This window comes from Acinonyx jubatus, chromosome A2 (assembly GCF_027475565.1).
Source record: "Acinonyx jubatus isolate Ajub_Pintada_27869175 chromosome A2, VMU_Ajub_asm_v1.0, whole genome shotgun sequence".
Classification (NCBI taxonomy): domain Eukaryota; kingdom Metazoa; phylum Chordata; class Mammalia; order Carnivora; family Felidae; genus Acinonyx; species Acinonyx jubatus.
Genome location: NC_069383.1, coordinates 147,737,375 through 147,750,300, shown reverse-complemented (window position 1 = coordinate 147,750,300; position 12,926 = coordinate 147,737,375). Strand labels below are relative to the sequence as shown.

Here is a 12,926-nt window from a genome sequence, read left to right as displayed (position 1 = left end):
CTTCCGGTGGGAGTGGGCATGCGGCGACGGGCAGCTCCGGGGTGGGCCCGAACGGAGGAGGCGGGGCTCCGGTGCTTTGGCCTCGCCCTGGCCCTGCGGGTGCCATCCTGAGGTTCCGCCCAGAGACCCCGCCCTCCCCAAATCAGAGTCCAGACTACACAGTGGGTAATCACAGCGGTTTATTGGGGGCCTGGTCGGGCTGGGAACTGTTTCAAGCAGATGCAGTAACGGGCGGGGTTGGGGACTGGAGTAGGCGTCGCGCAGGGGTCACTGGCAGGTGTTGTAGATCTGAACCTGCAAGTTGATGGCTTGAAGCACGCTACGCATCCTGGCCTCCAGCCCATCCAGCTGGGCTGCTTTGCCTTCCAGTGCCCGCTCATTCTCTTCATAGGTGCCCTCCAGCTCTAGGAGGGGAAGGTCTCAGCTGAAGGGTCCTACTCCCACAGTCCCACACCTCTGGCGCCCACCCACCCCAATCATCACCTTGTAGCCGTTGCAGCTTGTCCTGAGCAGCCTGCAACAAGCCTCGAGCTTCATCCCGAAGTTGCTCTGCCCGTGCCTGTGCAGCCAACACACCCTGGGCCTTGCGCTCAGCCAAGGCCTTCACTGTTTGGTACTGGTCGCCTAGTGGGCCCTGCAGCAGCTGGGGATATAGAAGGCAAAGTCAGCTGGGTGTCTCAGTGGAGGCCCAGACTCTACTTCAACCCCCACCAGCTGGCTCTGCCTCAACCCACCTGCTCAGCCTCTCGGGCACGACCCTGGGCACTGCCCGCTGTTTCTTCCGCACTAGAGGCTGCCAGGCTATTCCCTGCTCGTTTCAATTTCAGAGCCTCCAGAAGACCATCCAATTGCTGAGCCCGCTCACCTGCAGAGCTCAGTGTCTGCTCTGCACCTGCCATCTTCTCCTGAACCTGTCGTGGGTGGACCCAGGGTTAAACAGGTCTATGGTGCATGCCCATAATCTTGCCCCACTGATGTCCCAGAGAAACCACACCTGATGCAGTGTCCGCTCAGTGTCCTGTGTGTCAACTACCGCCCCTTGGATGGCACCCTGAGCAGCTCCCTGTGCCCTCTGGGCTTCCTCCAGTGCTGCTTGTACTGTTTCTGCCTTCTGTTTCTCACCCTCAGCCCGGCTCCTGAAGAAGAGAGGGAATCAGAGCCTGCAAGTATCAGGACCAGGTGTCAAGGATTGGGGCCAGGGTCACAGTCAGACCTTGCCCGCCGTGCATCTTGCAATAGCTGTTCTGCCCGACGTACATCTCCCACGGTGCGTGCCAGGATTGTGTCCACATCCGCCAGGCTCTGGACCCTCTCTGCAATTGCGCCTGCCAGGTGCTGGATTTGCTCAGGTGATGCTGGGATGGAGAGCTCTAGCACTCGTGTGGCCACCATCTCAATGCTATCAGGATCAGCCCCCTCCTCTATGGGGACACAGGCAAGGGCTTAGGGACACAGATTCTCCAGTATTGGCATCGAACACAATTTTGGGGTATGGACTCAGGGACCCCACACAGAATATGGGTTTGCTACTAGGCATAGTGATTAACTACAAGGACAGGAACTGTAAGTGGGCACAGACTTGGGGTCATGGACTTGGGGACCACATATAGGCAAGGGTTGAGGGGCTAGACATGGGGTCATAAGCACAGGTCCAGTGCAGGCTCTGACCCAAGTACGGACCCAGGGACACAAGTATGAACATAGACACAGGTGACAGAACCACATGGCCTGGGCCACACGGGAGGCTCACGGCTGAGGAAGTCCTTCACACTCTGGATAAGTTCCCGAAGTTCTTGGTTGGCCTTCTCCACCTGTCCCCTGGAAGCATTAGCCTTGTCCAGGGCTGCCTGGGCCCGCTGCTGTGCCTCTCCTGCCTGCCGACGGGTCTCAGCCACCTGGCTGAGGATGCCGCCACCTTCTGCCAGTGCCCGCTGCAGCTCTGCCTGCGTGTGCCGGGCCCGACCCAGTGCCAGGTCCGCCATGGCTACTGCCCCATTGCAGCTGAGACCCCCACAGCGGGGTTGCCCATCCTCGTCCAGGCAGCCAGCACCCCCGCAAGGGCTTGTTGCACAGGGTGCATCCCCTGGGGGCCCACACACCTGCCAGGCACAGAACAAGTCAGGGACCTGTAGAAGGAACAGCCACACCCACATGTCCCACCCCACACTTGTGCCTCACCAGTTCATTGATGCCTGTCAGGCTCAGGGACTGGGTACGGGCTGAGAGCTCGCCTAGTGCCTGCTGGTTGGCCATGTGCTTGCGGTTGAAGTCCTCCTTCTTGGCACCTATTAGCACCTCTGTCCTGTGCCGGGTATCTGCTGAGTTGCTCACAGGACTGGGCACTGTCAGGGCTGATGTGTTGGCATGACGTTCCGCCTCTGCAGACAGACTGTGGGCGTGGCGGATGCTGTCATAGGCACCTATATTGGGCAAAGGCTGGCAGTCAGCTAAAGATCACTCAACCCTGGTCCACCTGCCTAGTTGGCCAACAACCCACCCAGGAAGTTTGAATGCTTTAGCAGGTCCAAATGCTGGTCCAGCTGCCGCAGTGTGAGATTAAGTGCAAGCCCATCTCGCTCCAGACTGCTCAGTGCATGGTTGGCATTGAAGTTCTCATCCTGCACATCAGTCAGTTCTGCCTCCAGCTGGGTCAGGTGCTCAGTGGCCTCCCCAATTTCACGCCTGTGCCAGTAGGTAGTGGTGTTTAGAGAAGCTTCAGGCCACTGGGCCTCTGCCCCATCCCACCACATATCCTCAGGCCCATCCGCACCGTAGCTCCTCTGTGGCCTCCACAAGTTGCGCAGTGGAGGCAGCTGAGGTGTTGCGGGTACCCACAATCCCCTGCACAGTCCCCAGCTTCTCCTGCATGTGCCAGAAGCGGCTCTCAAAGGCACCCAGCACACCCGTCTGCTGCAGCTCCTGTGCCCGCTGCTCCAGGCGCCGCGTACGGGCAGCCAAGTCCTGTACCACACGGTCCCAGTCCCCGAAGCATGTGTGGCATGGGTGGCAAGCAGGAAAGACCCCTGAGAAGCCACGGGCACACTGGTCACAGCGCACACCAGACACGCCTGGGCGGCAGCTACAGTGGCCCGTGGAGCGGTGACACTGAGGCGTGTCTATTCCACGAGGGTCACAATCACAGGCTGCAGAAAAGGGCAGACCATGAAGTTAGGGTGGCAGTGGGACATCCTGAGAAGTCCCCCATCTACCCTAGCCCTGCCAGCTCTCACCGCGGCACTGCAAACCAGGGTCTCCCCAGTGGAGCTCTTGGCACTCAGAACAGGTTCGCCCACCAAAGCCAGCACGGCAGTGGCACTGCCCTGTGAACTACAGTGGGAACAGGGCAGAGGTCAGAGCCTCAATCAGAGGCTAAGCCCTTGAGAGTTAAGACAGAAAGCTGGCACCATCCACCCAGGGATCCACAGGAGAATCCCATACCTCATTGCAGGTAGGGCCTCTGGCTCGGCTTGGGTGGCAGGCACAGGGCTGACATCCATGGCCACTGGTAAGGTTCCAGAAGTTGGGGGCACAGCGGTCACAGCTAGGGCCCTGGACATTGGGGAGGCATGGGCACTGCCCACTGCTTGGGTCACAGTGGCACCGGTCAGTGGACGGGCACTGCTGGGGATCTGTGCCCAGCAAGTTGCAGGTGCAGCCTGTGCCAGTCAAACACATTAATCAAGGAGAGCCTGAGCAGCAGAGCCCTGCCCCAGCCATCCCAATCCCACACTCACGGTGACAGCTCTGTCGGGTGGCCTGTCCATGGAAGCCAGGCTTGCAGTGGGCACAGTGTGGCCCCTCCGTGTGGTATAAGCAGCGCAGGCATTGCCCCGTGCGGGGGTCACAGGCATCAGGGTCCGTGGGGTCAATGTTCCCACTGCACTCACAGGGTTGGCACTGGCCACCTGGCCTTGATGGGTCCCCAAAGTGCCCAGGGGCACAAGCTTCGCACCGCAGCCCTGCCCACGGTTGGGAAAGGCATGAGTGTTCGGTTCAGCTTCCCCACCCTGATCCCATGCCTGCACCTTACTTACCTGTGTAGCCTGCCTTACAGTGGCACATGATCTGCTGGGAGTACCCATCCCGATGGCAAGAAGTAGCAAAGTGCCGCCGGCTCCCAGGGCCTTCAGGGCAGGGACAGGGCCTGCACTGGCCCCCATGTGGTAGCCGTGGGTCCCCGTGGAAGCCAGCAATGCACCTTCAGGGAGGGTCAGGAAGAGATATGTGATCCCTGAGCAGCATTCCCACCCACCAACCCACTCCCAGCTGCTCCAGGCTCACCTTTCACAGTGCTCACCCCCTGTGTGATCACGGCAGCCCAGGCAAGTGCCTGTGTGGGTGTCGCATTCATCTGCATGCCCATTGCAGACACATGGCTGGCAGTTAGGGAATCCCCACTGGCCACGCTGGCAGCGATCGCAGCGAAGCCCAAAGGCACCAGTTCGGCAGGGGCATTGCCCACTGGTCCCTTCACATAGGCCACTGAGTGCCCCCTCGGGACTGCACTGGCAGGCTGGGGGCAAGGCAGAGGCTGAGCCAGGGAGGGGATTTGAGGGAATCTAGGTGGGGTCAGGGTGGGAAAGTCAGGGAATGGAAGAGAACTTCCAGTGTCCTGGTGCTGAGAGCATGGGGTCCAATGCAGAGTTAGAGGAAGGAAGAAGCAGAGTCGGAGGGAGGAGGGAGAATAGTAGTGGGGAGGAGAGAGAAGGAAAGGAGGAAAGAAAGGAGCGCAAGTACCTTGACAACCTGTGGGGCCAAAGCCGTAGAAACCAGGGGCACAGCGATCACAGCGGCGCCCAACCACTGCAGGTTTACACAGGCACTGACCGCCATGGGGATTACACTCAGAACTCAGTGAGCCCTGGGGGTCACACTGACAGGCTGTGGGGCAGGTGGATAGGGCCAAGTCAGGCTGGGGCCCCACACCTCTGCCCCACCAACCCACATCACAGACACTTACGCAAGGCACCATTGTAGAGTAGGGCAGACAGGCTGATGAGGAGGGGGACACAGGCCTCAGAGGGAAGGGTCTTACTGGGCACCAGACCCTCCTCGTGACAACGGTAGTGTTCAAAGGTGGCACGGCGCTCCAGGGCAGCAGCATCACCCCCACTAAACATCTCCAGCACGAGGACACGGGGAAGCAGCACCAACTGAAAAGATGAGCAAGGAAGAATGAGGTCCAGACCCAAGACCATATTGACACTGCCAGAGCACTTAGCACCACCATGGGCCTGCCTCTTCTGTCATAGGCCCCGCCTATCCAGCCACCACCACTACAGGTCCCATCCCATAGACCTTGCCTTCCTAGTCAGTGTGGGGAGAGAGGACTATTCACCGAGTCAATGAGCAGGCTGGGTCTAGAGTAGGGGGCCTCAGGCTGGGCACTCCCCCCTGTCCGCACCAGCTTCAGATGCAGCTTATAGGAGATGCCAGGCTCAAGGCAGACAGGTCTTGGAAATACCATATACCTGGGGGGAGACAAGGACAGGTATGGGGTTCACCCAGGGTCCCTGTACCCACCGTCCTAGGCCTCCTCACCCCGCACACAGCAACCCAACCATTGGCCAAGAAAGATGCTAGGGCTGGTATACAGATTTCCACAAGCATGCCTCACTGGACTCCTATACCTGTGCAGACCAATCTCTGAAAATGCTCCCTACAGTCTTGCAACCCCATGGCATTTCCCTGGCACAAATACTTGACAATTTTTCTTCAATGGCCTCCTCACATTTCCTCCAACCTTGACCTCCAACCTCTGCTCCTCTTCACCAAGACTATGTCATTCCCTCCAACCTGGCTCTGCCTTTCCTAGGTCATTCCCATTAGCCTACAAACATCTTTTATTCCCCCTTGAAAACATCTTCTCTTAATCCCTGAGTCTCCTGTAGCTGTTGCTTTATCTTTGCTCTCCTCCCCAATAAATTGAACTGTGGTCACTGCCTCTACTCCAGCCTCGCACTCCAATGGAGTTTTTATGCCAACGTGCCATCAAGATGGCCTGTATCAAGCTCACCATAAACCTCCATGTAGCCAAACCCAGCAGCCTCTTCTCTGTTCCCGTCTGCTCCAGCATTCAGCAGCATGCAATGAGAGCAGTGCACCCTCCTTCCTGAGACACTCTTCTCTCCACTTCTGGAACCCTGTCCACACTCCTGATTTCCCCCCACTGCCAACTCTTCCTTCTCTACTGGCCTCTAACACCCAGAGCTTTCTTCTGGTCCTCCTTCCTTTCTCTGGTGATTTCATCTAGAGCTATCTCTTTAGTGACAAGTCCCAAACTTATATTTCCAACTTGAGGCCTCTCAGTAATTGCAGACATAGAAATCCAACCATCCACTGGCCTTCTCTCACATGTCTAAGCAACTCAGAACAGCTCCTCCCTATGTCTCTATCTCAGTAAAGAGCCCAACACCCACCCAGGTGAACAAACTCAAAACTCTAGACTCATCTTTCCACTTTCCCTTTCCTACACTTCTAACCCATCATCTCTGCCACTAGAACCCTCTGGAACCTTCATCATCTCACCACATCAACCGCTAAACCTCTGTCCAAACCACTGTCACTCAGCTAACTCAATAGTCTCCAGCAGATCTTCCAGCTTCCCCTTTGGTCCCTTTCAGTCTGTTCTCCACTCAGAAAGTAGAGGGATCTTTGTTAAACACAAGTTGCAGTCGGTAAAAATGTCTATAATGGGTATGACCCCTTTTATGCTGCTCTCTCTACTTCTGTGTATGTTTGAATATTTACATAATAAAAGCATCAAAAAAGAAGGTGACAAAACAGATACATGAAACAAATATTACCCAGAATGTAATAAAACAATAATCAGACCAGGCACATCCCTGCTCAGAATGCTCTGATGCCATCCCTTCCCACTGTGGGCATTCCTTATAGAGACACTAAATGAGTTCCCATTAATTCTTGCCACAGACCTCTGGAATTTAGACCCCTAAGAGAGCAGGCCTATTCTACTTCCTTCCTCTGACCTCTGCCACGCCTAACAGCACCTGGCAAACAGCTCTCAGGAGGAGGCACTTGAAGCAAGGGACAGATGAATGAGCAGCGTGGGCTTCCAAGTGCCCTTCAGAGAATTAGGGCTGGCCTACACCCCTCCACTGTTATAGATGCTACATTAGTGCCCTCACCTAGTTTCTGGTTGCAGAGTCCCTGGAATGTGGTCATCCTTGGGCAGCATGTGCCCACACGGGCCATGGGCAGACACAGGCCCTGGGCGCTGCACGGCCACTTCCATCTCTGCCCATTGCTCAGGGACCTGGTGGAACGGGATGATGAAGGAAATGCTACCACACCTGGAGGTTCAGCTCTGGGTCAGGTTTCACAGAGTCTGACCTGGGGCTCCAAGCGCAGCAGCAGATCATAATCCATGGCTCTTGGCACAGATGTCACCAGGAACTCCAGTGCCTGACCTTCCTGCAGTCTAACAAAGCCCCGGCCTGTCCAGGATACAGTCCCACCAGGGGTCACCAGGCGCTCCACCACATCCAGCACCTGTGAGGGATGCAGCTCAGGGTGGGTGCCTAGGTAAGGCACCATTTCTTCTACCACAACCTGTCCCCAAACCCCAGCTCTTCAGCTGAGGCCCTGTCCAAGGCTGGACACCCTCCCCAGACAAAGTACCACCCATAACTCTGCACAAGCCCTGCCCTCCAACATTGCTCCCTACCTGTCCTCGGGTGTCCTCAGCCTCCCAAGTTAGGTGGTCAAGGAAAGGCCGGAAGTAGCCAGGCTGCACCTGCTCACAGCGTCGCCCCACCATGTGCTGGCGACAGCGGCACTGACCTGTGGCCTCATTGCACCTGGGAAGCCCATGTTTACTCAAGAAGGATCCCTTACCCTGCCCAGGATCTCCCCCCACCCCAGACCCCTTATACGGCACTCACTGGGGATCCAAGGCACCACCCACGTCGCAATCACATGGACGGCAGCCAAGCAGGTCGTGGCTCAGGCCCCAATGGCCAGGCTAGGGGAGAGGAAGTTGCTGGGGGCCAGAAACAGACCCCCCCCCACCACCCATCAGGGAATCCAATGACAGCTCTCAGCCTCTACCACCCCTTGGAGAAAACATGGTCCCTAGACCATGGCTCCCACCCTTGGCCTCCCAGCTAGGAATAGACCCTAAGCTCTCCCCAGTGGAGTATAGACACCACCCCCTCACCCTGTGCTCTGAGAATAAGTGCAGGACCCCAGAACCCCAGCCCCCTGCAGTCGCACCAAGCAGCGGTTGCAGCCACGTCCAGTCACTAGACGCTTGCAGAAACAGGTTCCACTGTTGGGATCACAAGAGGTGATCCCAGGCACTGTGCCCCGTGCATCACACTGACATCCTGTGGGGAAGGAAACCCATCAGCACTCTGGGGAACATGGTAGTGCTGGTGTTCATTGGGTAAAAAGTAAGAAGTCAAGGGTTAAGGTTAGCACAGGAGGTAGGGCAGGAAGCACATACGCCGACAGCCTGCAGGGTCGCTGGCACTGAGCCCAAAGAAGCCATCACGGCATTGCTGGCAGCGAGAGCCCACCACATGTTCTTTGCAGCGACACTGGCCCGAGACCAGCCCCAGAGCAGGATCATCATGGGGATCACAGCGACCACCATCTTGAGAACCCATGGGGTCACAATCACAGGCTGAGGGCAAAAAGAGGTGCAGGGTCACCCTATTCCAACTAGCCCAGCACCACTTATCTCCCAAGCCTCTTTACCCTGGATTCCCAGCCTGGTTTCACCCCACGCCCCCTCCCACCCACCCCCAAACCCCTGCAACCTGGACAGCAGTCTGGCTTCCCAGTTCCTACCCCAGACTCAGCCTTCCCTCTCCCATGCCCAATCCCAGCCTCACAGCGGCACACAGCAGGGTCCCGCAGGTCCTTGGTTGGGTCACGGTAGAAGAAGGGTCGGCAGAGCTCACAGTGGCGCCCAGCTGTGTTGTGCTGACATCCATCACACACACCTCCACTTACGTTGCCAGATGCCAGATATATGGCCATGTCGAAGTGGCAGCTGTGGGCATGCCCATGGCACTCACACTCTTGGGGGAGGGGAAGGCAGGACAAAGGTCACTTGAGGGCCGATGTCCTGAAGATAAGGGGTGTAAGGGTCCCAGTGACACAGCAGGTCCCTGCCACAGGCCAGAATTTGTGGCTGTGGGCTCAGGTACTTTAAGGTCTCAGGACCCCCTGCCCAGAGCAGATTGTGAAGGAGAGTTAAAGGAATCCCTAAGGGCATGAAGGCCTGCATACTCTTTGGATACAGTCTGGGTGTTAGGGGCTTGACCAACCAGCTCTAGGTTTTACTCATGGCACAGCCAGACAACAGAGTTCTGGGGCTATGTGGGCCAGGATCTCACTCACTCCTGCAGGCATGACTGTGGCCATCTTCAGCCGGACGCCAGGGCAGGTCATGATAGAAATCTTGACACCGCTCACAGTTGAGGCCACGAGTGTTATGTTTGCAGATGCAGGCCCCATGAACCTAGAAGGTGGGCAAGCAGGTGGTCAGCACTGTCCAGCCATGCCCGCCCCTGCCCCCAGCCCTATTCCAACCAGTTAAAGCCCCTCACCATGCCCTCAGCATGCACTGGTGCCCCTGGGGCGGGTGCACACTGTGAGGCGTGTCCGTAACAGAAGCAGTTGCCACGCACAACCAGCTCGTAGAGGGCATAATAGTATTTCTCACGGATCTCCCGCCGTGGGTCAAGCAGGTTGTCCCCCAGTGTATGCAGCCGTGTCAGGTTCACCCGTAGGTTAGTGATCTTCAGCAGGTCTAAGTTGGGTGAAAGAATTGGGAGCCAGCTGGCCAGGCAGGCTCTTGCTACTCCATGCCCACTCAGGGGCTGCAGCTGCTAAGGTCACCTTGGGAGACCTCCTGTCTATTGCTATGTGAGCTAAACTGGACTTGGCACCTGCCCTAAGAAGCACCCAAAATAGCTACTGAGGCCCCAAATAGTCACCGGCCGGACGCTGAGACTGTGCCAGGCTCAAAGGGAAGAACACTCACTCTGGATCCGTGGGCTGTAGGGGTCTGGGATAGGGATGGCAGGATCCAGCACACGATAGATGACCTGGAGGAACATTGGGTCATTAGAGGCACTGGACCCTGCCTCAGGCCCATCATCTCCCCTCTTCCTGCCCCAAGTCAGATCCCACCCCTCACCTCGCCTTCAGTGGATGGCTCAATCTCTGAGTAGCGGGACTCACAGACTACGTCATCCCAGTGCCGTGGGGGGGCCAGTGGGACTCCTGGAAAGTCAGCCCCACAGTCATAGGAAAAATATCGGTACACATGCCAGGTGCGTCCAAAGTCTGCTGAGCGCTCCACCAGCATGGCAGCAGGACGAAATGTCTGGGTGGGGGGCATGGCTGATCAGTGGGCCTCAGGCCCAGGCCTATCAAGAGCCCTGCCCAGCTGGGGCTTGCCCTCAAGCAGTTCATGGACAGGTGGGGGGTGACTGCTGGAAGCCAAGCAATAGTCAGGGAGGGTAGCCCCTTCTAATGGGGAGGCTCAGGGGTCATGGGGCCCAGGGAGGCAGCACGTGCAAAGGCCTGGAGGCAGAAGGCAACAGAAGGTGTGGGCCATGAAGGAGCCTCCCATGCAGCCAGAGTACAGCATGTGACCTCAGGGAGGCTGGGCTAAGTTGCTGGGAATCTGTTCAGGGGTAATGGGGAGCCAAGCAGGGTGATTCAAGCAGGCTCCCAGACATGCGGGCACCTTGAAGGTCATAATGAGGTGTGTGAAATGAAACTCAGCCTCCAAGTCCAGCTGGATGGTGACCACGGGGACACCTGAGGCAGGAGTCGGAAGTCAGGGACTTGAGACTACTGGTGGGCAACCCCACTCACCCCATGCCCTACCCACGGCCTCACCATTCTCTGACTGCCACCAGGCTGTCCGGCGCTGTGGTGCAAAGCTGGTAACTACATTCTGGATGCGATGACTGTTTGGGTTGTCTCTAGCAGAGAAGGGGCGCCGGGAATCACACAGGAAGCACTTCTTCTCATCCTGGGTTGGGTCAGAGTCAAGGTCAGGGTCAGTGCTTCAGCCAGTGCCAGCATCCCCTCTCCTGGCCTAGCCACCCCCAGCCTCACCTGAAGGTGACTAACGATGCAGTAGGGCTGGGGGCCATGCAAGCCACAGGTGGATGAGGCAGTCAGTCTGTCAGCACGGCCCACTAGCAGGTCACCTGTGGCGGGGTAGCAGCTTCCCCTCGAACAGCCTGGCACATCTGGGGCCAGGGCCTGGGCCAGGGCGGTGGCCAGCGCTGGGAACAGTGGGTCAGCCAGTTCTGCTGCGCTCCCACCCCGCAGCCCCAGGGCTAGCTCCCCCCCGGACCCACCATCTCATCCCACAAACCCCAGGCCTTCACTAGGCCCTCTCACCACTCAGCAGCAGGCCCAGTCGAAGCTCCCAGGGCCCAGGCAGTCCCCGCAGGTCCCTCCCTGATACCCCTGAGGCCCGCTCCATCCTGAAGAAGAGGGGAATCCAGATGAGGGGGGATGAGAGGTCTGTAGCCCAGGCCCACCCTACCCCTCCCTTGGGGTCCTGTGCAGACCCTGCCCTCGTAAGTCCCTGGCTGAGTCCCCACTCAATCCTCCCTCCGGCAGTCCCTCCACTAGCACAGTCCTGCGACTTTGAGCAAAGTTGAGAAGTACGGCAAGAAAGAAAGCGTGGAACGGATCTTGGGCAGGAGTGCAACACTGTGCAGAATTTCCTCTCCCACCTCTCCAGTAATGATCCTCATTCTAGAAACCAGACATAGTCCAGCTCACCTGCAAAACTTTATTGTGCTCCCTTGGTCTGGTTCAGACCAAGGGGCAGGGGGTTTGGTTTTAGGCCGCCACAGTTAGGGAGCGCACCAAGTAGGGGGCATGGCATGAGCAAAGAAAAGGAGTCTGATCTTCTGAGACTTCAAACGGCCCACAAAACCCAGCCTTTCTCCCCAGCATTGTGAGTGCTGTGGAAGTCACCATCAACTAGGCTGTTCAGTTCCAGGGTTCCAGCATCAGCAGGTAAGTGAGAGAGCACACACGGAGGCATCAAGCTCCTCTCTTTAGGGATGTGGGAAGCTTTAGGCTGGCCTGGCCAGAGCCACAGGACAAGATGGAGGTAGGACGAGAGATGGAGAAAAGCCATCCCCTTGCCCAAGTCACTGTTCCAGGAGGCTCCACCTCCCTTAGTCACTACTGCAAGTATGCACAAGAAGTGGTGTCTCAGTTTCCCGGTGTGAAAATGGGTGCTGGGCCGCTGACAACAGAGGCAGGGAGTGAATCCAGATCTTATGGCTATTCATCCGTTCCGTACTTTCTGGCCTGCCAGGAGGCCAGAGCCCGGGCTTGGAATGCGAGCTGCCGGCGAGTGCCCCACCCAGGCCCCTGGGACCACAGGCGGACCTTGTGGACTCCGCAGGTCTATAAGGCCAGGCCCCTGTGGCTCTGAGCTGCCACAACTGTGCCCACTCTGTCTGGGGCCAAGTGGAGAGTACCCAGAGCTGTGGAACTGGGCGGGGGAAAGCTGCAGGTTCTTCACGGGCATCACCAGGCTTCTCAAGGAGAGTCTGAGCATGGGGGCAGTCAATCTGATGGACTTACAGGGTCTCAGGAGGTTACTCCAGTTTTCTGAAGTAGTGGTCTCCAGTTACCCTGAGGGTCATGTAATCAACCTGAGGGGCTAGGGATATTAGAGGTGACTCAATTTTAGATCACTCAGAAAAGGATCTATCAGTGTCAAAAGCACTTGATGGCCTCTGTGAGTTTTACGTGATCTCTGGTTTCTCAAGGACAGATCACTGGAGGATATCATGGAGTCACATGGGGGTTACTCGAGGTCAGTAGGCACTCAGTGGGGTCCCTGGTCCCTCAAGGTCAGGAGATTCTTGGGTCAAACTGGGATCATTCAGGTAGTCTGAGTTACT

General features: G+C 57.5%; 1 protein-coding gene across 1 annotated transcript; it reads right to left on the bottom strand.

Moving 5' to 3' along the window:
• Positions 1–162: 162 nt before the first annotated feature.
• LAMB2 (laminin subunit beta 2) lies at positions 163–11,679 on the bottom strand. The gene is made up of 33 exons (XM_015077060.3): positions 11,568–11,679; positions 11,395–11,480; positions 11,104–11,276; positions 10,882–11,017; positions 10,727–10,800; positions 10,172–10,360; positions 10,016–10,079; positions 9,579–9,781; positions 9,370–9,490; positions 8,859–9,047; positions 8,468–8,647; positions 8,236–8,348; positions 7,905–7,984; positions 7,688–7,820; positions 7,354–7,512; positions 7,149–7,276; positions 5,339–5,471; positions 4,961–5,153; positions 4,738–4,881; positions 4,282–4,513; positions 4,035–4,198; positions 3,735–3,959; positions 3,439–3,656; positions 3,231–3,327; positions 2,771–3,143; positions 2,498–2,682; positions 2,179–2,420; positions 1,751–2,099; positions 1,214–1,421; positions 995–1,136; positions 735–911; positions 484–643; positions 163–404 (listed from the first exon to the last, which is right to left on the bottom strand). Exons 2-33 carry the CDS (start codon positions 11,477–11,479, stop codon positions 268–270), a joined length of 5,406 nt encoding a protein of 1,801 aa, XP_014932546.2. The 5' UTR covers position 11,480; positions 11,568–11,679; the 3' UTR covers positions 163–267.
• Between the last annotated feature and the right edge of the window lie 1,247 nt (positions 11,680–12,926).

Bases quoted from the DNA above. Each gene is read 5' to 3' on its own strand.
- LAMB2 (XM_015077060.3), bottom strand. From the start codon at position 11,479: ATGGAGCGGGCCTCAGGGGTATCAGGGAGGGACCTGCGGGGACTGCCT. The intron at 9,782-10,015 runs GTGAGTGTTCTT...CACCCAACTTAG, and splicing joins CTACAGCCCACGGATCCAGA to ACCTGCTGAAGATCACTAAC. The intron at 5,472-7,148 runs GTGAGGGCACTA...GTCTCCCCCCAG, and splicing joins ACTCTGCAACCAGAAACTAG to GTATATGGTATTTCCAAGAC.